The sequence below is a fragment of the Phaenicophaeus curvirostris genome, chromosome 3 (assembly GCF_032191515.1).
Source record: "Phaenicophaeus curvirostris isolate KB17595 chromosome 3, BPBGC_Pcur_1.0, whole genome shotgun sequence".
Classification (NCBI taxonomy): domain Eukaryota; kingdom Metazoa; phylum Chordata; class Aves; order Cuculiformes; family Cuculidae; genus Phaenicophaeus; species Phaenicophaeus curvirostris.
In genome coordinates, this window is record NC_091394.1 from 2,654,886 (window position 1) to 2,682,602 (window position 27,717).

Consider the following 27,717-nt stretch of genomic DNA (forward strand, 5'->3'; position numbering starts at 1 on the left):
TCATATTGTAGACATAAGTTTTTTTCTTTTCAGTCTTCATTTAAAAATACAACATTAGTAGCAATATTTGAATATTTGCCAACCACTAAATAATTCTATTTTTCTTAATCATGAAAATTCTCTTTCTTAATCGCAGTACAATTTCGTCCTAACGGTATAGTTAAACTTTAAGAAAATATGTAATTAAACTTTCCTTGATGGAATTCAGTTTAGAGTATAATATTCAGCAAATAGAACCTTTCTCTTTGAATTGTGCAAAATTTATATTAGCATTATGCATTTTGTTGTGGTGTTTTTGTGGTTTTTTTTTTTTTTTTTGAGGAAGATATAAATAGTGGGCTACTAAGACTGCAAAGCCTGTTGAACATAAGTAATTTTATACAAACATATACAGTTATTCAGACCATGAGTAGAGTTCTGTCCTATGAAGAAGTCTTAACAAAATGTTGTGCTAGGACTTATATCCCACATAGCTTTTCAAAGTGAGACCAAAGAGTCTTGTTTAACTGAATGAAGCAAGTGTCAGCTTTCTGCACAGAGCTGGAAATCTCAGTGAGTTGAAGCATGAATTACTTCAGTCATGACATTTTCTTGCATTTTAGATGTAAGCTTGAATCAGCATGTACTTATACAGCTATAGCTGCTTCTTTCAGTCAATCTCACTAAAGCTAAATGGAACCTGCATGTGTCTGTCAAGAGATTCTGTGTGCAAATGTACGTATCTAAGAAGGATGAGGTAGCTAGATGGACTGAGTGATGATGTCAACAGGAACCTTCTCTATAGGTACCGAAGTTCTGTTAAGGAGGAAATACACTTTTCTAGCTATTGAAACCGTTCAACAATATTAATTTTAACCTTCCTGTATTGCTAACGTTGATCACATGTCAAAAGGAAGCAGAGAGATACATAGAGGAAGCCCTGTATTTGGTTATAGCAGGAGAAAGTGACTGTGAATACAAAGTTCTTGTTGGTGAAATAACCTTTCTGCTGTAAAGGTGACATATAACACCTGCAGAAGCTACTCCGGATCTGAGTAAATCAAATTGCTACAGTAAGCAGGTTGCCATCTCTACTTTTAATTTTGACTAGGTAGGTACCTAACTAAAAGCAGCTACAATTTACACAGCCTTTTTTCCTTTGCTTTTCTTTTTGTTGTCTTTGGGTTGTTGTTGCTTTAAAGAAGATGCTCGGTGAATTATAAATATTATGTATTCTACCAAAAGGCTTATCTATTGTGAAGAGATCATGTAGGCTTTATAGGGCAGAATAATTCATTTCAGATTCAGGAAATCAACAGCTGTTTTGCTGAATTTTACTATCTCCGTATGGACATATTTTTGTTGTGTTAATATATATTTTTTTTCATTATATGTACAAAATGCACATGAAAATTAGTGCCATTTTGTGGGGTGGACTTTCACAGAGCTTGTCACAGTGGCTCTTTATCCTGTCAGAATCTGCATTTTTTGGGTTTCAACAGAGATTTGTGTTTTGTCATGAGAAAGCAGGATGCTAATAGTTATAATTTTATCCAAAGAGTTACATGGATCTGAAGAACAAGCTGGTTCTCATTAATGCTTCAGCCAAATGACCATCTTTCCTCTTGAAGAAAGGGAACACACAAGGTCTGTGGTCTGAAACAGGGAGGGACAACCTTTCCTTGGAGGGCTTTGGTATATCTTTGCCAGCAAACAGATTGTGTTCTTCCAGAAAGTTTTCCATTGATTTAAATGTAAACCAAAGGAAAATTACTGGAAAGTTTGTATGTTTAAAAAACTAAAAGAAAACTTAAGAAAAGCTTCAAATTTAGTATTTTTTTTTAAAAAAAAAGAAGTTTCAAATCTCTGTGGTTTTTTTTAGCTTGTTTGCTTTATGGAAGACTACTGTAACTAAGTGACTACAATGAGAAATATGTCTGGAGATGACAGATGCAACAATTAGAGGCCAAGTAAGAAGTTTTTCCTCATACTCCTTTTAAAGAAATACAATTCCTATAGAAATTAGTTTTTATAAGAAATAAGAGCATAGCTGCAATTTTAAATCGGTGTTTCTAATTTCCAATTTTAATTTAAAAATTTAAAACCTATTTTATTTTGCATTTGTTAGTCACGAAAATAAATGTTGAATTTCTGTTTTTTCTTTTCTTGGGCTTCCTTACAAACATTCATTGCCCATGATACAGAGTTTAGTTTGACGTGTAGGTACATGTAACGGATAATGCAAGGTTCTTTCCTGTGGAGAAAATGATATTAAATGAAGCAAAGGCAGCACATCACCACTGGAAATTAATTCTAAACCTGTGTGTATGGAAAGTGAGAGGTTTCTATCTGTTTACCTCAAATCTTGTGTTATGTAACTGTAAAGAACTCAAGTTTCATATATTCTGAAACTAAAGCAAAAACTGAAATACAGGAATTTTCATCCGACAAGATTTCCTGAAAAACTTTTACAGCACCTAGCGTGTTGCCTGTGGTTACTAATAACTAGCTTAACTGGGGGACTCATTGCTAGAGAATGAAGTACATGGCAAATACTCATTATCCTTTTAATTTCATACTTAATATTACTGTAATTCAGATACAGTATCAATACAGTGCTTTTACAAGGTAATTATTCTGTCACTCTGTTAGTTTGCTGTTTGCCTGAGTTATTTCTTATTTCACAAAATAAAACTATATCTGAGATTACTGAGAGGACCAAATGAAGCAAGCCTGTTCTCCTAAAAGTTAATAACGAGACGCCTGGATAATTTAATGCTTAACTCTCTTCCTGCTTGCAGTGGTTGCCTGCACAGCTGCTCTGGGGGTCAGAGAAACTGTAATAATACATTGTACATGCCAAAAGGGTTCTCTGAGACTCTTGAGTACAGGCACACTAATTAACTACTAAAATCCTCCTTTAAGATGATAAAATGTAAACTTTCTGAGTTAAAAACCAGTATTGCCATTTTACTTCCTTGTGATTTTTAAATCTAGTGAAATTAGGCATTTAAAGTTTCATACAAGAATGTAATCATCTCTATTCAGTGATTTGGCAGAAGCACAGTAAAGAGTGGAGATAATACGCATTCCACCATCCTGTCTGTTCCCAAAATGCGACTTTGGTAGACTGCTTACCCCAAATTATATAAGCATCTTTGTTATACTTCTGAAATCTTCTGCATCTTTGCTGACATTGCTTAAAGATGTGCTAATTACTGTCAGTTGCTGTAATACTGGACACCTGTGATCTTGGAATTAGGCAAAGACAACCAATTCATTTTATGTAGGACACTGAACAGGCAGCAGATGGTAATAAGCTTCAGTCAATACCAAGCTGGGCAGGATTCACACCATCAAGCTAGATGTGGAAGACTCAAAATCCTTTGGCTAATCCCATGAGCCAGGCGTTCTCCCTAATAATGTCTTTCCATAAGAAGATGTACTTTACATGTTCCAGCCTCAGCTGAATGAATAAACATGATTCAATGTACTGACTATAGGATTTCACTAATCTATTTATTAGTTCCCTTTTCAAGGAAAGTAATAATGATGTGTTTTCACTTAAAGCAATTAGAATGTATTTTTAACAGGGGAAATGACTTAGATTATAATTACAGAGCGTTATGCTGTACTTTTAATGATTTTGCTCTTTAGAAAAATGAACAGTGAGAAGCATTTTGCACAAAGTTATTATCTTGCTCTCACAACATAATACTGACTTCCTTCTCGGGCTGTTGTGTCACCACAGCTGTAGGATCAGGGGCTTGTGTCTCATACTAAGATAAAAAAGGAGGAATAAATATTTACAATAACATCTGTAGGACCTGAAATACCTCTTCTTAATTACAGTATTTGAGTCTTCGTACAGTTTAAAGCAAAACCAAAGCTGAATGTGTGAAGATTTTACTGCGTTGGGTTTTTTTTAAGTATTTATAGTTCCTGGCGCTGTATGTCTAAAATAGAAAATTAAAACTAGTGCTATAGCAACAACAAATCTATGAAACAGTAAAAGCAAGCATTCCTTGTCCTGTGTATTCAACAGCCAGGAAAGATAAAATAGAAGATGTGGCAAATGCAGTTCCACTCCTTAGAGTAAAGGCCAGAAGTTATGTGACACGTCTGCTTTGCAAAGAGCTGGTCTACATCCTTATGAGAAAAATAGATAATCACGCAGTAGTAGGTAACGGGGCATGGCAGGCAGGTCTTCAACCTTCTGTACCTAGTGCTTTGCATGCATGCATTGTGGTAATGGGGGAAGTGGCAGCATCTGTGGACTCTGTATCACTATCATAAGAAAATTTCATCTCTTTTTTTCTCAGCTGCTGTATAAACTATTTTCTAAGAAAGCTATTTGGTTGAGCAGTTTTTACAGTCTTTTTCTCAAAGTACATTAAGGAAGCTAGCTACACTTTCTAAACCCTGTGTCTTTCAGCTGGTATAGAAATTACTAAAATCATTGATAGTAATAAAAGAGAAATCTCGCATTAGTTAGATTATCTGAAGCAATCCTCTGTACGTTCTAACTGAGAGGGAGGTGAACTATTATTCTCCTCTTTAATTCTTCTAAGTTACCTTGTATCATCCATCCTTATAGATCCCCTCCTGTGGAAGGTACTTTAGAAAAGCAAGCAAGTAAAAATCATAAGTGGTAGTGTGATATAAAAGTGGGATAGAATAGGAAAAGTTTAGGGATTATAGATTTACAGCCAGTCAGCTAGAAATATTAGTCCTTTCACAATATTATATTATTGCTGTTATCTCTTAGGAAAATGCTTGTACTTTTGAGATGTTTCATCATGCTATGTACATGAATAAAGGGTGCTTTGTGAGTTTGGCAGTCTGACAGAGGGAGGTTCTGAACTCCAGAAATTTCAGGCAAGAAAGTAGAGAGAGCTGCTGACTGCTTTCCTAGACAGGGCAGGGGGGAATGCACTGGATTGAGTTGAAGTCAGCTGGTAAAGTTTGGACCTCAAATGCATGCATGAAGTATGCGACTGAGTGCAATGAGAACAAAAGTAATGGGGTTGAATGAGTTCATAATGCTGAGCTGAAATTGGAGGAAATAGGAGAGTGGGAGGATGGGGTAGGAAGAAAAGGGCTTAGCAGATAAAGAAATAAGCAACCAGACGTGGTCCTGATGCCTTCAAAATAAAGTTTAACTTTGTTGGTTTGTTTTTTTTTTTTGAGGTTCTCTCACTTTCAGATAAAACATGAGTTGCAAATCATAACCTTCCTTCATCACAAAACATTTTCAGTCATCATACCAGTTCTCTTTTTCACCATGCAGCTAGCCACTTCTTTTTTAAGGTACCAGGCACTGTTAATCAAAGCATCATGGAATCATAGAACGGTTTGGGTTGGAAGGGTCCTCAGAAATCATCTGATTCCAACATGCCTGTCATGAGCAGGGAAACCTTCCTCTAGATCAGGTTGCTCAAAGCCTTATCCAACCCGGCCTTGAACTCCTTCAGGGATGAGACATCCATGACTTCTCTGGGCAACCTGTCACACTGCCTCACGACCCTCATAAGAAAAAATTTCTTCCTAACCTAAATCTACCGTCTTTCAGCTTAGAAGCACCACCCCTCATCCTATCACTGCAGTCACTGACACCACCCCCTCTTCACTTCTTTCCTGTAGACCCCCTTTAAAAGTACGTCTCTTACAAGGCTGCTGTTGTATAGGCAGCTTCTCAATGTAGAATGTATTTTAAATGCTCTTACAGGAGCACAGTGATTAATTGACTTGGCTGTACTGGAGGCATAACAATGTGTAAGTTTTTATTAACTTTAAGATTTCTTCTGAGAAATACACTCTAAAGGGCATTCTTTGAAAAACATGCAATGCTTAAATTTCATCAGAGCTCAGATATCTTGCTAAAGAAGGGGGTATTAAGTGCTTTTTCTGTTTGTTTTAATTTTACTGATATCTTCATCAATTATACTCTTGTTATTAATGTGATAGATTTCTTCCAAAGCTTTTTTGTCTGTTAGCTAATAACGAAACCCATGCTGTTGTGAGTATCAGTTTTCTATTATTCTTGTTTAGTAAGTAATGAATGTCAGCAGTAGGCAAAGAAATTTTAAATCAACATCAGGTTTAGAATCTAGTATACTTTCTATTCTTGTATCCTCCAAGGGTTATATGGAGTGCTACTGCAGGGAGGCATGTGAAGAAGTCATCCCTTACTTAGATAATCTGTTGTGATACAAATGATACAAGGAATGGGAATGAATAATAAAATCAAGTGTCTATTTTGAAATAGTTATTCACTGTTAGAGGATTACTGGAACTGACTAAAGAACTTCTATGTTAAGACTGATATTAAAAACAAACAAACAATAGCCACCAAACCCAGACACTTATTTTTTTTTTTAAAGAATTTGTGCCAGTATTCTAGCTGAAGGTATAGGGTTTGGTCTACTTTACGAGGGTACCTGAAATTAGAACTGTCTTTGAAAGCTTGGCGAACATTTCCTCAGCCTTGCTTTTCTTCAGCTTTCAGCAGTAGAGCCATGACAATGTTTGAGAAATTGATGTGTTGCTATGGGAATGGCTGTGATGCCACCAGTTCAGCATTTATGCTTCATTTCCAGATCCAGTGCAAAGAGATAAATGAGGGAGAAATCTCTGGACTACTGTATCTGTCCAAGGAAAAAAACCAAAAATACACCAAACCTTGTTATTAATGATGAGTTAATTGAGTTGTTTTTAATACTTTAGGACATTTAACCCTTTTTTTCTACAGACAATCACCTAAGCACTTGTCCGAATTTTGAGAGGCTCAGATTCTGTGCCTGATTCAAAGACGAAACTATTTCAACTCAGGAATTAGGGCTCTGGACAGGGATGTCAAATTAAGCAGAGCTTACGTAAATACCCTCTTGTCCTGCCTTTTCGGTTCCCATTAAACAGGGTGATTGTTCTCCAGTAAGCTGTAAGCACAGGTTCTCCTCGCTAAATTCAAGAAATTAGCAAAGTCATGGAGGAAGAACTTCCAGCAGTCGTGTGCTTTGAAGTGTCTGGTTTGGTATTTCTCTGTGTGCATGCAGGGGAAGGGGTCATGTCAGACATTTATTTTGCTTGGTTTGGAAGAATTAAGTGAAGAAATTGTTGGAAGGAGGGCAGTATTGTAAAACAGTTTTGGAGGGAAGAGCAGTGATAATTTCCGAGACTGTTCGATTCTGCTTGTTTTGCTGCAGTGCAGGGAATATCTGTCCTGTGGGTCTGAACAGGATCTTTCACGTAAGAGATGAGTAATTTTTAGGGATTGTCCACTATGGCTTCAAGAGCTACTTCTAATGCAAAATGTGTACATGAGTCATAACTCCTCTCTTGGGTTTCCCTGGTAATGATGAACCATTGGTCATTCCTGGGGTAGTTGGGGTTTTTTTTGTGGACCAACCATCCTGGCCTTCATCCGTGATGCCAGATGCCAGATACACCTGCCTCAAAGTAAAGTGAGTAGCTGACCATCTCACGAGGTGAGAAGTGTGCTTCCTTGGACCTTTCTTTCTCTTCCGTGTTATAGTCATTGTTTCTTGAATAGTTTCAGGTTCAGAGGTGAAATTCTTAGTCAAATCACTGAGGTATAAGCTGCCATTTCCACTGGCAAAATTCCCTTATTTTTAGACAGGGACCATCTGGGAGTCTTCTTTGGAAGATAAATGTTGATTATTTCATTCTATCTGAAAAGTGATTCTTCAATGAGACAGGATAAAAAAAAAATATTTCCTTCTAATTCTCAGAAATCAAATTAGTTTGTCCAGTTTGAATTTGATTGTGTGAAGTTGCTTCCCTGAGGTGTGGGGAATACGTGCACGTGAGGAAAAAAAACCAAAACAGACATAAGGTTACATGAAAAGGATAGCCAATCTCTCTTTATTTGTATATTTACCACTGTCATATTTTCTTAAAGGAATCTACTATCTGGGACAGAAAATGGGAAATGTTTTTTTAAACTTATATCACTTCTGGTGCATCTGACAACCTATCGATATCTTGAAGCAACTTGCTGTACTTGCCTTCAGGAGTACTTGTAGTTGTTTAGATGAAAAATGTAACAATCAAAATCTAGTTATTCGTCCCCGGTGTCTTCACACAATGAAGTTTTGCTTTTTCAGCTACCATTAATTGCAGGTGACACGCCGGAAATTAGTTTTCTGGAATGCTTAGAAGCAAGTTCTTTTCTATTCAAGCAATAATTAATATCTGTGGAGTCACACCAGTCTCAGACATTTACGATTCCTGGATTGGTGATGAGAACGTTAGAAATACAAGCGAGGAACAATTTAAGATCAATAAAATGTCAGCCTCTAGTTTGCAAAGTGTTAAGTACCTTTCTGAAATTGACAGAAAACTCTTGATTGGAGCCTGTGGCCTCTCTAGTTTAGGTTGTGGTGTAACCTTCATGATGGATGTGGTCATCAAAACCACTGCTACAATAGTGGCAGGGCTGTTAAAATCTCTGCAATTTGTTCAGTATTCCTCTTAAAATATGACATGGAAAAGTGACATAAGTGCCACTATAGAAAAAAAAATGTCTTAATGTAAACCCCCATATGATAGACATATAGTATTTCTTCTCTAAAATTTAATAAAATGATAATATTTAATGTATGCAGAATGCAGGTTATCCTAGACTTAGAGTAAAAGCTGCAACTTTTGAACATTGCCAGAGATGTGTTGATACAAGTGTCTTGATGATGTGATCAAAATTTAAAAAACTTGTGAACAAAGCATACATTGTATAGTGGAAAGTAAAAGCATGTATTTTTGTAGTAGTGGATAAAACTGTGATCCCAGATATGGAGTATTTCTTTCCCTTCATACTTTCAAAAGAGTGGAAACTACCATTCCAGTGCTTTAAATCTAATTTCTGTTCAGCTTTTGTTCAGAGCCCGATGCCTGCGTGCACATTTTGAGCTGTGCGATGTTTAGACTTAAGAGAATTATGCGACTCGGAGGCATGAAGCACAATGAATTGAAAAAAAAAGAAATCACATATGCTTACTCTAGACAAAGCAACACTAAACTTTTCTTTAGAAATTAGTAAACTTTAATCCACAGACACTGTAATCATGTTTTACAACTACACAGTGTGACACAACCATTGTTAAAACCCCCTTACTTTAGTTCATTGACTATTTTTTTGTTTTTGCTAAAGTTAATAATACCTGAGCTTTTTAGTAAGTCCTTTATTTGGAAGGGAGAAAGCTGAATTTCAGATCTTTTTGCAGTCTTAAAGGGACAAAGAGAGCCCTGCTTCCAGGGTCTATAGGCAGCAAAACCTCTTGCAGGCTCTGTGGACCAATTTTGCTCTGCCCCATTGAAGTCTAATTTTAAAGTGAATAAAGGGTAAAACTGAGAAGAATAAAAAGGCTGTGCCTTTAGAGAAAGAGCTCCCCAGGCTGTGTTTTTTTCTCAAACATTCTTTGCATGGAGAAATATGACTAAACTTATCTCTAAAAGAAAATGTAAGCATTTAAGGTCATTAATTCATGTATTTATAGGATCATGGAGGTCAGCAGTCCCACACCCCTAAGTGTGACTGTTGACTACTAGCATGTGATTGTAAAATAATCTCAGCCGTCTGATCGAAGTTCTGTTTGCAGGAATCCTCTGCAGCAGTAATGCTAAATTACAGGGATGCTAAAATAGATTTTTTAATGCAAGCACTCTTATAAGACATACACCATCTCTGTGACAGTTCTAAGAAATTTTAATCACCAATGGCAACATCGGAAAGAGTGCTGCCTTAAAAATTAAGAGCTTCAGTCAGCAAAGCTTAAAAGTGCTTATTTTTTTAATAACATATACTTTGTTTAAATCCTCACATCTTCTGTACCTTCATTTTAAGAGTATACATTTCCCCAGGTAAAGCTTCTGAGTAAAGGTATACAAACACCCTCAGACATTTAATTCTGGATGTATTTTTAGAACAAACAACCCCTTACATAAGTGACTTGCATCTCTAGAGAAGTGGTGCAGTGTTGTAAGGAAAGGTGACAGGTGCGATAATGTAATATGTACGGCCTGAGGGCAATTAAGTATGTGTTGTATTGTTCAACTGAATTATCTTATCAGTTACTGGGGGATTTATTTTTTTTTTTTACAGTTTGCCTTGCTTTTCCTGGAAAAAAAAAAGCCAACATAAAAGGCTTGTTATTTTCTTTAATAAACTGATTTTTTTCTATTTGTAGATATAGAATGAGGGAAGAAAACTTTTAACTTCTCTTTTAAAATAATCCCATTTTAAATAAGCACTAAGACTCTTAAGACTGAGCCCAAAACGTGGTCTAACTAAAGTCTGTGATGGACAAAAGATAATGATTATTCAAAGGAACTGAAAATATTTTAGTTAGTCCTACGCTAAGTGGTTCTTTGAGGGCAGAGGTTTTATATTGCTTCAATTTTAATTGGAGGTTGTTTCATAGAATCATAGAATCACTAGGTTGGAAAGGACCCACTGGATAGAGTCCAACCATTCCTATCAGTCACTAACCCATGTCCCTCAGCACCCTTCTTTTAAACCCCTCCAGGGAAGGTGACTCAACCCCCCTCCCTGGGCAGCCTGTTCCAGTGCCCAATGACCCTTTCTGTGAAGAATTTTTTCCTGATGTCCATCCTGAACCTCCCCCGGTGGAGCTTGAGGCCATTCCCTCTTGTCCTGTCCCCTGTCACTTGGGAGAAGAAGCCAGTGATGTTTGAAAACGTCTAGAAGTAAAGGTAAAGGTTAAGTTTAAAAAACCCAGGGTCTTCTCTCAATTTCTGAAGTTTAAGGAGCATGGAAAGACAAGCTGAATATATGTGGACTGCTTTGTGTGAATTCTGTCAGGACAATTCTAATTGATCTTGCCAGAATGACACAGGATGAAAAAAAGATTAAAACTACGATGCTACTCGAAAGAGTTTGTCCAAAGGATCAGCTCTAGTATTGATGTGTGTAGATATATCTTGTAAAAATATTGTTTTCCTAATTTTTTATTCGGTTGGGAATTTTTGCTAGCAATGAGCAAGAAATAAAATTCTGAAAAGAAACTTAGAAAACATTCATGTAGACTTGCTCAGAGTAATTCTGACCACCCATGTTAATGACAGAATTTTGAAGCCAAACTTTACTCAGTTTTGTGAAACAGTCTGTTGCTGTCTTACAGATTCTGTCTGTGGTTGGTGGGAATATTGCTCTCACTCCCTTTTGAGATGTGGCAAAGTAAATAGTAAGTTTCTCTTCTGCAAAAGATGTCTGGAAAAGTTTAATAAGATGGTAACCATGTAGTGAACGCCTGTGTGAAAACCATATAGTGAACAACTATGATATTACTCTTTTAAAAGGCTAAGTTTAGAAAAAAATGAAAACCCCTAAACCCTCCTGCCTTCAGTGCCTGTACCATTAAAAACTGCTTTTTAATGATGTTTCTGCAGACTTCAGAAACCAGGAGAGGAGCATAAAAAAAACCCAAACCCTGCAAAATGTTTTAAAACACACCAAAGCAAGTATTATTGTAGAATGAAGCCTGCTAATATTTAAGAATACAATACCTCAATTATGTATATAGGATGGAAATAAATAGACTCCTCTATAGTATGGCACAGTATATCTTCTGGAACTTGTCTTGTGAGACAATTTCTACTACCAGTGATATTCTTCAGTTGCTATATTTCTAATAACAAATGGGTGGATACTGTTCATAGTAGAAAGGAATTCCTGTCATGTGCAACAATGGAAGCAGCAGTAATAACAGAGGTAATGGTAGAGAAAAATAGAATTCCTTAAAAAAAAATTCCCTGTAAATACGCGTGATGTTCCATTATGAGTCAACTCCAGTTATGTAATATTTTATTCATTTATAAAGGCTTAGAGCTTAAATCCGTCATAAACCAGGAGTTAACTTGTTTGAGATGATGACTGAGAGATATTTAAAGTCCAGTGGGGCACACTTAAAAAGTCTTGAGGCAAAACAATAGGAAGCAGGGACTTGTTGATTTGGAAGGTAGAGGAGCCGAAAGAGAAATTACACACCATGTGCTGTCTGAAAAGAATAAGAGTTGGATCCTCCTGAAGAGAAATAGAACAAAAGGCTCTGACATCGAAGGGTAGCATGGTTCAGCATCCTCAGCTACTGAGTGTCACAGTGGCTGTCTTGCTGTGACCTGATGCTGTGAGTTCACTGGTGAATGTTGATTAAACTACAATTTCTGCACTTGAACGGATCTTTCTGCTGATAGATTCATTATAATATATGTTAAAAATACAAAAGCCAATAGAAGAATTTACTAAAACAAGTGATTTGGAGTCAAAGGCAAAAATTCGTTCATAGAAGAATTAAAATTTCAGCCAGAACAAGGCTTATAAAGAAAATCACAGAAAAAGCAAGCTCTCCAAAGCCTGATAGTTGCCTATTAGCCATTGAGCACCTACAAAAAAACCCCCAGTTATAACTGTGAAATATTTCGGGGTTCTTTTTTCCCATGCTACTTCTCAGGAAGAATTTTTTTTCTATCCAAGTGAGCCAGTACCATGAGGGCAATAAGAAAAACTGTCAGACTTCAAATGTTTCCTTGGATATAAATAGTGTGACAGGTGAAGAAAGAGATCAAAAAGTAGCAGACACCTATTTCACGGCTTTCTACAACTGGAGGAGGCAGGGCTCAGTGACTTTCAAATTTTCTGTCATTCATCTGTGTCCAAATCTTACCTAACTCTTTTGGTTGATATGCAAGCTGGGTCATTTTGAGTGCAGGCTTTAAAACAGAAAAGGGACTACGTGTAGTAATTGTTCTCTTCAGTGCTGAGCTTCATTCTGTCTGTGTACTGGCAAGATTTTAGTGGCTGTGTAACAAGAGTTGCTTGGATTGATTCCCAAGGTACTGGAAATGTAACTGTGAATTTTGAGTCCTATTTATGATGTAAATATATCTATAAATCTGTTGGTGAATGACCAGAAAATATATTGATTAACATGCAGAGAAGGAAGTTTATCTACTGCTGTCAGCATATATTCTCTGATATGTATAGATGGTATAAATATAAACACCACCTCTCAAACTCTGAATCATCCAGAGAGGATGCCCGGGATTATAAGTGGTCATTTATGTAATTCTAAACTGAAAACTTTTATCCTTCTGTCGCTCCTCCCCACCCCACCCTCAAATGAGAAACTTTAAATCTAAGGTATTGAAAATCCTTTGGGAATTTTCCCAATGACTTCATTACCTAACAAATAAGTAAAGGCAATTGCTGTGAACTCTTGATATGTAAGACAGTACCTGTGGTGAGCCAGTCTGCTAGTACCATATACATAAATATTACCATGAAGAAGGTAAGAATTGCTCATAATATTTTGCTTATTTCACTGTTCTAATACCCAAAAAACCCCCAATAAAATTTAGTCCATTCTCTGAGAGTGTGTGTATTTACCACATAGTATTCAGCAATTTTTTTACTTCACAATTCATATTATGTTCTTTTTCTGAATAGCTATTAATAAAGGTAGAGTGATCACTCTAAACCTACTGGGTATTTGCCATAAAATATGCATATTTTACTTTGTAACTATAGTTTCCTGCCAACTTTTTGCATGGAAATATTGCTTAGCACAAAAGCTGATTCTCTGTACTTGAGTTTTCTCATTGCTATCACTATGTAATAAAGCTATATCTGTAGCAAGTCTCCTACTTTTTAGATCTTACACTTAAACTCTCACTCAAACTTCACAACTAAGACATGAGGATTAGCCGGTTAATACTGCAAAGCCAAATCATGCTTCTGGTAGAGCCAATACTAGGAAGCACACAACATTCCACACACCTCCCCCTGCCTTTCACTTTTATCTTAGCCTGCGTATTACAACTTCGTATCTTGTAGCTGAGACCACCTCAGCAGTCATGGGAAGTGAGCAACGCGATTTCCCACTGTTGACTTATCTGCACTTTTAATTCTGCAAGTGAGAAAAGGGACTTGTGTAACCTACTATTGAACCACTATGCTAGATGTTTGTAGTCTGGATAGAGTTTGATTTGACCAGAAATGCTGCATTTTTTTTTTTTTTTAACTCCTACCCACTTCTGCCCTCAGGGGGTCCCCAGAGCATAGAAAATCAAAGTATTTTCTATTTATATACAGCTGATGAGAATATCAAAATAAATGGCATCAGTTGGGCAGAATAATAATTTTCTTGTGCCCGTGGGAAATTGTAGAAGGACAGTCTTATCTCCTACGAGCTCTGAAAAGCTGGTGGTAATCAGTGGAAGTGATGGGGGCGGAGGAGTTGCTTTTGTGTGTATTTTCTTTTCTCTTTTAGATAATATTATTAGCTTGTTGGGATAACCATCTTTCCTTTAACAAAGAAATTGATGTTTGATCTGTGATGCCTTGAGCATTACCAGTGTGGGGCTGAGCCAAAGCAGACTAAAGCACTGACATAGCTTCTGTGGATTTACCGAGATAAACTTTGTGGGGGTGAATCTCTAGAACGGTTCCAGAGCAGAATTTTTTGAGACCTATCACAGTTACAGAGCAGAGAATTCAGAGTGGCCATTTGGACTTTGGAAGTCTGCATTTGGTGGAGATCATTTGCTTTTTCTCTGCATAAATGTTAAAACCTCAGGGTTGTAGCAACATGGGCTCTAATCCCACCTAGTAACACATTTCCCCACAGAGTAACCTGACTGAGAATGTAACAGACCAGCTGCAATTGAGTTCTTAGGGACACTCCTTCATGCTAATTTTCTTTGTGTAAAAACTGTCTTTATCTGTTAAAAATTTGATGCTAAAACAAAAGCTGAACAGAACTGGTGTTGGTAGTTACAAGAGCTAAGGGCCATCTTTTTTCTTCCAAATCCTCTTAGCTGTGTTTATTTATTTTCTTCATCCTTTCCTTGCACTGGATTACTTGGTTTTTTCAGTGCAATATTGATGCATTGTGATAGCAGATTGATAACATCTTTAAGGAGAGATTTTCAGGAAATATTGTGAAAGCAAATCACTAGTACCAATGAATGAAGTATTTGAAATACGTATCTTTCTGTCTGTGTACAACTTCCTTTTAAAATCTTAAGACCCAGAGCAAATGATGGTTGGGGTTTTTTGGTGTTTGTTTTGATTTTTGTTTTGGTTTTGATTTTTTACTTTAAGAAAATCAAGGAAGTTCAGTCTGTAAGAACTGCAAAAAAATTTCACTGCAGTACTCAATTTTAGTATCCCTTTTATTCCTGCTGGATTCTTGCTAACTCTGAGCTTTTATCTACTTCTACTTACCATGAGTGTTAATTTATCTTCCTCCCCTTCAATTAGGTTAAAAGTAAAATGTAATGAAGGTCTTTGGGGGCATACTAACATCTGTTAAAACTACAGTTGTTTGGCAGGAGGAGATAAAACCTATAGGTTACAGTAGTGCAGGTGATCAAATGTCAAAAAAACAACACTGATATTAGGCATCTTTTTGATCATTAATATTTTTAGGGTCCTGCTCTCATCTTACTGCAAGCTTCAGTTTGCAGAACGCCTTCTTTTCTAAATACAATTTCTCAATAAAATCTAGCAGAAGTCATAATACTTAAAGGAGAGTCACAGCATAATATGTAACTTCATAAAAAAGGATGCATTTAATTTGTAGGAAACCAACATGATTGATTCATACAACCTGGTACTCCAGAAGTTTGTGGAATGATGCATGGTGGGTAAACGCCATTTTAGGATCTGTATTCTGTAATACAATGTATTAGAGGATGTTTGAAGAGTTTTTCTTATATATTTGCATTTATATATTGTTTAGTCTTACTTTATTTAAATATGTTGCACACCATTCATGAATGTGTTCACGTCTGGGTCTGTGACCAGTCATTTGATAGTGGCACCTATAGATTACAGTTAATTGTCACAGATATATTAGCGTGGCCAGATTTGCAAGATTATCTAGATGTTTGCTGAAATGACTAAGCGCATCCAAGAATAAAAGACTTAACACTGAACTTTCCTGTTCTACTTTGAGGATCGGTTGCTGTTAGAAGTTACGCACCTACATAAATATACAGTGGCACTTATATTCAGCTCACATTTTAGTTCTTTGTGGAAGTGCTTTAGACTTAGGGATGTGTACGGCTATGATAAATCTCATGCAAAGTCAAAACAACAGCATCTTGAGGACTACAATACCTCTGTTAAAACAGCTTTCTGTGTGATAATGTAGAGAAAAGTAAAGTAGATGTGGTAGAATAATAGATGATGTAAACCTAAGGAATGATTTTGGATTCTGAAGCTGGATTTGAGCTTGTAACCCTCTAAATTGGATCTGTAAAAATGATTTGAGGTTTTGTCCCTCAGTAGTATAGAGCAGATGTTCTTGATTACTGTTCTGTTTGGAAGCCCTGCTTCATTTTAAGGTATTCTGCTGCATGGTTTTTATTTTGTAACACTTACTGTCACAAATTTCCACCTTCCTAACATAAAACATGAAGAATCTGAGCAGCCACATACTATCTTTCAATGTAAGTGTGTTATTTCAGATTGTGTGTAAAGGTCTGAATTTTTTATTACAAAGACATAAATAAGAAATCTACTAAATGTGTGTAAAAGATATTGCTTTTCAGCTTAGTAAGCTCATATATGGAAAAATAAAAAATTAAGAAGCTTTACTGCAGTGATATTTCCATTGTTTCAGTATATAGCCATTACTAAAGACAGTAATTATAACTTTTATTCTGTAAATATTACTTTCCACTGCAGAATATCACACCATTATTTGTAATCTGTCATACTCAAGCAGATTATGTTTATCTTTGACTAATTAAAGTGTTATAAAATGTAGGGGGAAAAATGGTATTTCCACAAAAGAAAATAATGAGACTAGTGAGGCAAACTAGTTGTTTCTCAAGTTTGAAAAGTTACCCAAATTAAATATTAAATGAACCCCTAACTTTCTTTGTTGGTATTTCCTTCTGATTACTTTTAGAGAACTACCTGTGGGAGGAGGTATGAACTTCGGTACAAATTCTGGCTATGTCATTGTTTACAAGTAGCTGCTACACTTTCAGCTTAAGCTCAGTGCAATACTTGAGATTTTTCAGGCATTGCTTCTTTAAAAATATTGCAGGTTATGGGATTTTCCTGCTAGATGCCTGCTAAAACTCTTGTAATCAAATTTTTGTTGTGGTTTGTTCTGAGGTTTATGTGTCATTTACTCAGAGGCCAGACATGAATCAAGCAGTTATTAGTTTTCCTCCAAAAGAATCACTGAACTTAGTCTTGCCAAAACTGAGTCAGAAATGCAGAAAACCAAAAAATGGATACTGAAACCAATTTCTTTAAATAAACATAACCTCGGTTCAGATACAAATGATAAATTCTGCTCATCTGAGTTCATTCTTCATGTAGGGTGCCCTGCTGTCCTTTCATTGCCCTGCTGGCAGTTCAAAGGAAAGTGATGGTGGGGAGTTTTTGAGCTGTGTAACACATTTCACAGGAATACAACGTGCAAATCTGTCCAGATCTGTATCTCCTGCTCCTTTTTAAATTCAGAAAATAAAGAATTCAGATCCCGTAGCTAAAGTGTTTATACACACAGTAGTTTAGTTAGTATAGGGATAGTTAGAAAATTACTATGATGTGCTTTGATTTCACAGAACTCTCTAATAATAAAATAAATCTTTTTATGGATTACATGTATAGCCTGTGACTGTAACACCATAAATTATAGTATATTATAAGCATCTATATGAATATATAATGGTATGTTATGGCAGCCGAAAGATGACGTACATGTACTATAACTGGGTGAATTGTCCCTAACGATCTCTCTCTAACCATCCTAATTCTCACTGACTGCAATCAAGCCCACAAGGATTGATCTAATTGGAGATGAAACAGTTTATAGCAGATGTTTCTATATTTCTTCTATTCCTGACTTTAAATACCAGCAGATTTGCGATGTGGTAAATAATAATAATTTAAAAAATGATATCAGAAATATTAGGATTTGAACTATGATGCTAAGATTATCTAAGACCTGGTTGGCTTCTAAAATATTGCAGAAGGTCATACTACAAGTTTTATAAACTACAGGTCTAACCTTGCTTGGGTGATAAAATGAAGCTGAAGGGTATGTCGAGGTTGCATATATGAGGAATGTTACCCTGTGCGATAGCCTTCATAACATATGTTCAGAGGGCATTTTTTTTATTAAAGGCATTACTACTGATTTTTTGGGGGATATATTTCTGGTTGTTTGGTTGTTGTTTTATTTTAATCCTGGCTTTATGGTTTAAATAGTTTTATTGCAATTGCTTTGTGGTAGATACTGTAGTAATGTTTGAAAAAAAAAAAGTTTAAATAGGAGAGCAGCTGTAGAGTTAGAATCAATAAAAAGGGGGAAAGCTAGTGCTTTTTGTGTCTTGTGGCGCAGTCTTGGCCTCACATCCCAGAGCTACTGAAAGAAGCAAGTAACCTCAAGCTTCTGAGCAAGGCTAGGGGTTATTTTTTTATATTCCCTCTCCTCCTCTTTGGGAGGAGTGTTGTCAGATGACTGTGGAGGATCTCTGCTCTGCTGCTGGGAATTATCCGAGTTCCCAGAGCTGTGGTAACGAAGCAGGAGCTGGCCTCAATTCCTTGCTACTCTGCACTAATTCGGGAGCTCAGCACTGTATGGTAGTGTTCTGACTCTTCTGCTTCTTCATGCTGATCCAAATTTGCCACCCAAAATGTACCCACTTAGTGCAGTGGTAACCATATTTTAAAAAAGCAGACGGTGGAAACAGTGCTTTTCCAAGACAGGAAAACACGCTTGTTTCTAGGGTACCTTAATTTCAAAGACTGAAACTGAAGAAACTGAAGTGCAGGAGAGATGGCAGGACTTGTTACAACAGTGCTTGCTTTTGTCTTTTTAATGCAAAATGTTAGTAATTCAAGTAGGTGGATTGCAACAATAAGGTGTTTCATTTGGTTTGGGTTGGTTTTTTTTTCCTATTTACTTAGCAATACTTAGCTTATATGTTGCTCTTTATCTGAGTCGTGAATGGTTTTGTCTTCCCATTTTCCACTTGGGCCTTTTTACAGACAATAGTTATTATTCAAGTTCTCTTAAATTATACTTGAATGCATGACAAGTGTAGTTCCACTGAAACTGAACAGTTTTACCCCTCATCACCATTAGTGATTGATAGGAATGGTTGGACTCAGTGATCCAATGGGTCCTTTCCAACCTAGTGATTCTATGATCTCTTCTTCTTTTGCCAAAGCATGCACAGAAAAGTCAAAAAGTGGTGGGTGCCAAAACAATGGTTAAATATAACTGCACTGTGACAACTATTTTTCTTACTATGAATGCTACATTTTGTAATTTGTGAGTCAAGATTATTTTAGCTACGACATGCTGCATTTCTCTCACACACTCTATAAAGGCAATATTAATTTCTAGTACAGATAACGAGTGAAGCAAATTTGAACATTTTCATGTGTTAACTACTTTTAATGCACAAACTGCAGATGTCTTGTCTAATAGGATAGGACTGCACACGGAAAGTCAGAGAGGAGAAATCAACTATCCTTTCCTGCAGTTACCGAAATGTAAATGCAGAACTGTATAATATTATGCAGATATCTTCCTGGGAGAACCATTTAATGGGTTATGCTAGCAAAAAGCCCCATAAGTAATGCTTCAGTGCCCATCCTGGTCAGTGGTGGCTTCTGTTAGTAACTAGGAGCTGACTCACTGCTGCTTCTCTCAAGAGACAAATGTTTCTAGAGCTAGTGGCAGAAAATTATGTGCTTTTTCAATATACCCAAGAAAACAATTGCCAGTTGTACTGTCTTTTGGGTAGAGACGGGGAGATTTCAAAGCATCTGAAGTGGTTTGGAAAAGTGTTATAACTTTCTTTTTTGGCATTATTTAAAAAAAAAAAAAAAAGATAGGGGAGTGTTGTTTTTGTTTTCTTTAAACGTGAGGCAGAATTTCTGGAATAATATGTAGAGACGTATCAAAAATGCTGTCTCTAAATAGTAGTGATGAGTGGCAAAGCTTTCTTAGCTGCAGCTGTGGATAAAAAGCATCTGTTGTAAATGACTGGGAGAAAGCTTTAGAAATCTCTGGAAAATGCAACATCATATGTAAGATTCCCACTGTAAACTAATACTGAATTGTTTTAGGAAAAGGGATCAATTGTTTCCTTTTCTGTAAAAAAATTGTTTAGCCAGTGGATTTCCTGTAATATGTCTTTTAATGGATTTATTATGAACAACCGTGGCAACAGTAAAACAGAACTGTATGATATGAACATGAAGAAAAATGATCCATCCGGAGGCCAAATTTTGGTATATATTAGTCAAGAATACTTAAAAAGATGACCATGCTGTAACGGTGAGCTGAGGGGTGAATTCAGCAGAAGAAACAAGGAAAGAAGATTATGCAGAGATTTTTAACATTAATTGACCTATTGCTGTGTTTCAAATAAAATAAAAATAAATTTAAAAGTGATCTCTAAGGATTAGTAGAAATGGAGCATCCCTGGGAGTAGCATTTCCGACTGGGATGATTTCAGAAGTCATTTGGGGGTGATAAGGTTATAATGTTCCAGGCCTGGAATCTTTTTCCCTCACTAGTGAGATGAGGCTGCTCTGAGTCCATCCTTAGGAACAGAGGCTGCTCTCCCCTTCAAGTTTGTGCATTATCATGACAATCATTCCCATATGATATTGCAAGGGCAGCCGGATCAGTTCTCACCAGACCACAGGTTCCTGCTGTCACTTACTGATCTAGAGTTTCACAGGTAGTGGAATGTAGAGGAATATTTTATTTCTGCTTTGCTCATCTTGTAAAACTGGGAGGGTAATGGTGTTTGAAGAGGTTCTGCTGTGCCATGGACTAAACAGGCAATGTCAGTAGAATTCTAAGGTTTGCACTGAACAAGATTTGATCTTTCTAATTGATACCTTAATAAAAGGTAACCCAAACCTGGCAGGTTCTTAATGCTGTCTTTCTGAATTTCTCCAGAAAAAAGCTGTGGCTTAAGGTAAGACTTTGTGTTGATTGCCCTCAATACAAACCTCCTATTCACTGAGCAGTGAGGGCTCATCCAAGAATGCTGTCAAAGTCGTTAAACAATCAAATACTTGGCATTTCTTCAAGTATACAAGTGTGAGAAACAGACACTTAAATCTCACAGGAAGCACTAAATATTAATGCAGACAATACCGCGAGTGGTTCTCGTTCTCTCTGTTGTTAAAGAGCTGATGAGCTGATTCCTTTCACAATGGCTACCCCAATTATCTAAGGACTTTTAAAGTCTTTCAGAAGTTTTGATTACAGCCAGTGGCATCCTAAACTAGGCCAGGGATAAAAGCTATCTCGGTTCCTGAATAATTGAGGAGGCTTCTGTATAACAATGAGGTGCCTTATGAAAGGCAAATGTTTGTTTGCTGTGTGCTCATGTCTTCACCTATTTATTCATATTTAAAGGTAAATTCATATGCTAATGCTTTTTCAAACGCTGAGATACAAACTGTCTGTTGGTTTAATCAGATAAAATGCTGCTGAAGTGAAGTGGAACTCCATATGTGTATACCAGCTTTAAAAGCAGTTTTAAAAAAAGATTCCAAATGCAAGGATGTACCTTGGTGTATGTACATACCAAATCAGGAGTAATCTTTGAGCCATTCCATTCTTCAGGTCTCTCCTGTCCCTAAAAGTCTGGAAAAAATAGATGTCAATAAATTGAAGTGGTAAGATTCTAAAGGTAAAACTTACAGTTCCCTCCTCGTGTTATTCCCTGTTCTCCTTTTAAAGCAAAGGCTGTTCATTCCCTCAGTCTTAAGTGCCGAAATGTTTGATTTCATCCCAATGCTGCAATTTGGTACCAGGCTTTATGAAGAGTTTACCTAAAGATAACTAGCCCTCTGCCACGGATACTTTGATGCTTCCATGGGTACTTTGAGGTCAAAGCCTCCTCTCCATTCTGGAGACACTGCTCTTTTATCACTGGAGGAATTGCATTGGAGTATGCATTAGATCACCTTTTATCTGGAAAATATTCTCATCTCTGACTTTGCTTCTCTAGTTTTCCATCTATTAGTTGTACTTGTGATGTACTGAATCTGATACTCTGCATTATAACAAAATATGACTGTGCCATATTAAAAATAAGTGGACTGAAAAAACATGCTCTGTAAAATGATGGTAAACTTCTGCTACCCCATCACCAGCTTTGCAAAACTGAGGTCATCAGAAAAATTAGGATTCCGTGGTTGTGATAAAACCCTGTGCGGCTGGTGGTGAGGACTGGAGGTCGATCTGTTTTTCTAAAGAGAAATCTTTGAAGACTGCAAACTCTTAAGGGCAGATAATGGAAATAAATAAATCAATATAAGATTTGAAATTAAGGCAATGTTTTTTACCTTGATAAAGAGCTTCTTAAGAAAATACTTTCCCCAGGGGAAGAGAGATGAACTGAAAATACACGTACACTAAAAAACAACATAGCTGAGATCCCAGGAGGTGCAGGAGTATTATGAAGGCGACACTCTCATTAAATGAATAAATATGTCTCCTTTGTCAGATGGTGCTGTTGCTTTTAGTAAGGTCCAAATAGCATGAATATCCCGTGAATATGAAAATAATTTATCATCTGCGAAAGTGGAGGTTTTAATATCATTGCGAAGAATAAATGTGTATTAATGAAGAGTTAACTGTGGGAGCAGTGCTGTAGTTTTGTAAAATAAGTTGCAGCACTGCCAAGATGTTATCTGAAGAAAGTATTATCTAATAAAGATGGTTTATGTTGTCCCATAGTGTAATGTCATTTTTTTCTGGAAATATGATACTGCCTTTGCTTTTCCCCAGGTAAGGTGAAGTAATTTCTGACATAGAAAGTACAATTGTGCAGTTGTAACTTTACAGTCTTAGCAGAAAAAAACCCAACTAAAATTCATATGCTTTGTAAGATCTATACTGGCAGATGATTTAATTATATCCTGTGTTTTCTGTGGAAAGTCTTCATAAATAAACATGTTGATACTGTAATCCAATGATAGGTTTCTAAAAGAAAACACCTACTATGACTAATAACATTCATCTGCAATAATGACAACAGGATAGTATCAGTGTTATTAAATCAGAATGTGGCTAGTTCAGCCTAATTATTTTAATGACATTATATTTGCTTCTTTTTCTCAGTTTAGACAGTATGACACTGAGGGGAAAGATCCTCGTTTTAGCTCTCCCTGCTCATAGTTCCTTGATTTTTATTATTTTTGTAATTGCAGATGTGTTTGACCTGATCTGATTTAAGTATCATTGTACTTCTTGTGTCATTAGCTTATGTAGAATTTCTGAAGAAATAAGGTTTTTCCCCACATATGGCCAGTGGAACCAATAACTGGTATTGAGGGTTTTTTTGTTTTTCAAGGTATCTTTCAAATAATAACAAAAAATTCCATGTGGTATTTTTAATGCACATACTGAAGAGGAGAATGAAGTAAACAATTTTCATAGATTATGAAACTAGATTAGATATTTAATCCCTTACTTGCATAATATAATCTAGAGGATTATCCTTAACCAGCTTCTCTTTGAACAGCAAATGTATTCTTACTTGATAATTCAGTCTTAATTTTAAATTTCTACTTATTGTAATACTACCAGAATTCTCAGTAAATAATTAAGTACCCTTGTTGCTTGTAAATACATTTTAAGGAAAATCTAATATCTTTCTCATTAAAATCAGAGGATAATATTGAGGCGGTGTTGTGCTTTCTGGAGGATTTTATTTTTCACTATATGTTCCCAAACTTTATTAGTCTACAGATTTTTTGCTTAGAAAGTTTGTCATTGAACAAAGAGAGAGAACTGTGTGGTGTTGTCCATCAATGGTCACATTGATTCTTATTTAAACTTTGTGGGGTTTTTTCTGTGCATACAACCTTCTACCAAGGGCTGATTACTATGTGGTGTTAAAACAGTGATAAGAGTCTTTCAGTGGTATTGATACTGCATAGAAATAGGAGTACAAATGTGAAGACATGAAATGCATGGAGTGATTTCTGGAATTACTTTCTCCATTGGCAGCCATATAATTCTTTTCATATTCAAAGTTCATAGATGTACTTGCATCTCAGGAATTGACAGATTTGGCATGAAAGAAGTTGAAGTAAAAAAAAATCTACAAAGGACTGACAATCACTGTGTATAAATTGAGAAACTGGGATTACTTGTGTAGAAATGATTAATCTCAAAATTTTCCATATTTTAAAGTAAAATACTGTCATTTTAAAATTTGTTTCTAAGTTAATTTTATAATTGAATTTATGTGATTCTGTCCACCTTTAAATAAAAACTCATATAATCTGTGGCTTTTGTTTGCAGATTTTCAGGCGTTGTTGGCTGGTTTTCAAGAAGGCTTCCAGTAAAGGACCCAGGAGACTAGAAAAATTTCCAGATGAGAAGGCAGCGTATTTCAGGAACTTTCATAAGGTCAGTCATGCCTTTCTCATGAGCTGAAGCACTGTCTGTTTACTGTTCTTCCCTGCAAACAGTATGTTCTTGATCTGTCTAGTTTGCAAAACAATACAGTGAAAATCAGGTTGGAAACCTAATTCTGACACTAAAAGCATGGTAAATCTGTAAATTTCTGATGCAGCTGAGATATCACACTTTTTTGAGCACAAAACCCCCAATGTGTGTGCAATGACAGATTGATGTTTCTTTCTTTAAACGTTAGGATTTTAGAGATGTGTAAATTTGGCTGCTTAATCAAATGTTTAACCATTAGTTATCAACTAAGTATTGAGCAAATTCTGAAAATTCTAAATGCTTCAGCTGTAATGACAGCAATGGCTCAATATGTAATTTTTTTCCCCAAGAACTATTTAAGATTTACAAGTTCTGTCAACAACAAAGATTGCTGAAAGTAAAAATTCAGGATTCACTGAATGAGATCCTCCCTGCTTTGTCCATCACTGTAACTTCTGTAATGGAAAATTAGATATTTGAGCATGTTTTTCTTCTTTCTGCCTTTTGTCATAAATTTACAAATTAATCTTTAAGTTCCAGTAGCTTCTTGGAATCTTTAAATGAAAAATGCATACAGAATAAAGAGCATTCAATTATCCTGTGAATATTTTCTATGAAAAGAGCCCTAGTGACTTCATATTGCCAAAAATCCAACTTCTGATCTCATATTGGTATCCAGGTTTAGAACTGACAAATACTAGACTACTAGCACTTCCACTGTTGTACCACAATGGAAATGTTTGCTCCTGTCTGTAGGAAGTTCACATTGAGTGGAAGTGATTCTTCTTTTCAATACAAATTTAAAAAAACCCAGACATTTATTCTCAAAGTGTAACTTTATGATGGATCTTTAAAAGGATTGATCAGATGGTTTGGGCTGACAGTTTTAGTGATGGCTGAAATCCTGAGATCACTTATCTATGAAGTTTGTATGGATTAGCAGCAGAGCAGAAGGATGAAAGTGTGGGGCTTTGGGGGGACCTTTTAGGGTTTAGTTGGTTTCTGAGCATAGTGTTGCCTATAGCATATTTCGTGTATAAAATGACTCAGAAACACTTTATATGTTGCTTGTCAACTGCCATCTTTGTAGAAAGATCATATGAAATGTAAGAATCATTTGAGAAGCTAATAAAATAGCATAGATACAGATGCAGCTGCGTGTTGTGGTAGTGATGGAAGTATGGCCTTTGCATGTAGCGTAACCAAATGGAAGGGAGGTTGTTCTTTTTCATTACATTTTTCCCTCTTATTCCGCTCCTTGGGGGCAGGGAGGTAGAAGAGAAAGAAATGGGTGCTTCTTGATGTTTAAAATTATACTGGGTTTCTTGCTGTAGAAAAAAAAAATGTATCCATTCACGTGGATTATATCAATTTTTCAAATAAAGTCATGGAATTTCTAAAGTTATATTACAAGAAAATAGAAACTCTGGATCTTATTCTCAGACTTGGGTTTTGGGTTGTTTTGTTGGGTTTTTATAAGGATATTTTTATGATTACATAATGATTATTCACCTCAATTGCCTCCATTCCAACAAATGAAAGAATGGTGAAATAAATGTGAATAGTCATCAAGCATGACTATTGGGAGAACAATGCAGGTCGTTATGGGAGCAAATGTAATTACTAGATTACTGGTGTAGGATAAAAATATCCTGATCTGTTTCTTTCTTTTCAAGAGCTGCTTATCACTTTGTTATATTTTGAAGTAGTTCAAAATGCATGTATATTGCTGTCCAGTGCAAACCGTTAGTTTTGTTTTTAAATCCTCTGTTTTCTTATTCAATCATAAAATATAAGGAGGGCATCTGGTGTACAAAGTTGAAAGGTAACTCTGAGCTCTAACAATCAATGAAAAGCTTGATTAAATATTGCAGAAATGAGATTGGGTGTATTTTAAGAAAGATTAGAATGTAAGTTGCAATCCTGACTCATTATGAAAGAACACCATGTTTGAAAGGGTGAAAGGCTCTGTTCAGCATGAATATTCCTGTAAGAATATGTACACCAACCCCAAGAATCCTGCACAATCTCTCTAAAACTAGTAGAAGAAAAGGGATGGTGCAGAGTGGGACTCCGAAGATACTAGGGTTCTCTAGGAACTCTTGTCCTTCTGACCGTCAGATTGGTCTAGGTTACATGGGAAGGTCTAGGAGTAGCACACTAGATTGTCCTGTGCAGCTTTTCTAGTTTTCTCATGCAGAGTTACAGGAGAAAATTCATCAAGATCTAAACTTTTCCATGTTGGAACTTGAACTGTAGCTTAAAGGGTCTGGAGCACAAGTCTTAGGAGAAGTGGCTGAGGGACCTGGGGTTGTATAGTCTGGGGAAGGGGAAGGCTGAGGGGAGACCTTATCCCCTTCTATAACTACCTGAAAGGAGGCTATAGTAAGGCAGGCATTGATCTCTTCTCCCAAGTAACAAGTGATAGGATGAGAGGAAATGACCTCAGGCTGCACCAGTGGAGATTTGGATTGGATGTTAGTAAAAATTTCTTCGCTGAAAGAGTGATAAAACATTAGAACAGGCTGCCCAGGAGAGTGATGGCATCACCATTCCTAGTGGTGTTCAAAAAACATGTAGATGTGGCAATTTATGAAATGGTTTAGTGGGCATGGTTGTGTTGGGCTGACAGCTGGACTTGATGATCTTAAAGGTCTTTTCCAACCTTAATGATTCTATGATTCAAATAAAATTTCTGTTTAGAGCACTTTACCTAGATGGCTACATATCTATATGGGTGTATATCTCCTATACTTATGCAATAAACCCATGTACTGGACAATGTGAATTATGGAGAAAACACCAGACTAGTAGCACAAAGCAAAGAGAATTAAAAATAAGAGATTTTCTGGTTTACATATTCTAAGTAAATATTTCTTGATGAGCAAATCATTGCATCCTTGCTCTGGTAAGTTACAGATTAGCTGTAGTTCTCTCTGTTGAACATTCACTGTAAAAGTTCTGCAGAACAGCTGTTTCCTCCCATTGCTCCCTTCAATGAGCGCATAAAGTGGCAATAGCTCTGCACCTATCCCAAGTGAGTATGTTCTTGGGAGCTGTTCCTGTTTGATCAGAAGAGGCCAAAACCAGACACCACGGATTTACCAGCTTGAAAAAGAGCGTAAGTAACAAGCTGGTGCATATTACCCATTAGGAGAGGCTTGCAAGAGCATTACAGGACGTCAACATGGCTAAGTAGCAACGTGGAGGTTAAAACCTGAAGTGAATGCAGATAAAC

At 36.3% G+C, this 27,717-nt stretch overlaps 1 protein-coding gene across 1 annotated transcript in view; it reads left to right on the forward strand.

The window, feature by feature from the left end:
• Nucleotides 1-27,717, forward strand: part of DOK6 (docking protein 6) — a 225,785-nt gene that overhangs the window by 62,852 nt on the left and 135,216 nt on the right. The window contains exon 2 of the mRNA XM_069853029.1: nucleotides 24,333-24,440. Coding sequence (XP_069709130.1) covers nucleotides 24,333-24,440 — 108 coding nt within the window. The remainder of the gene's footprint in view (nucleotides 1-24,332; nucleotides 24,441-27,717) is intronic.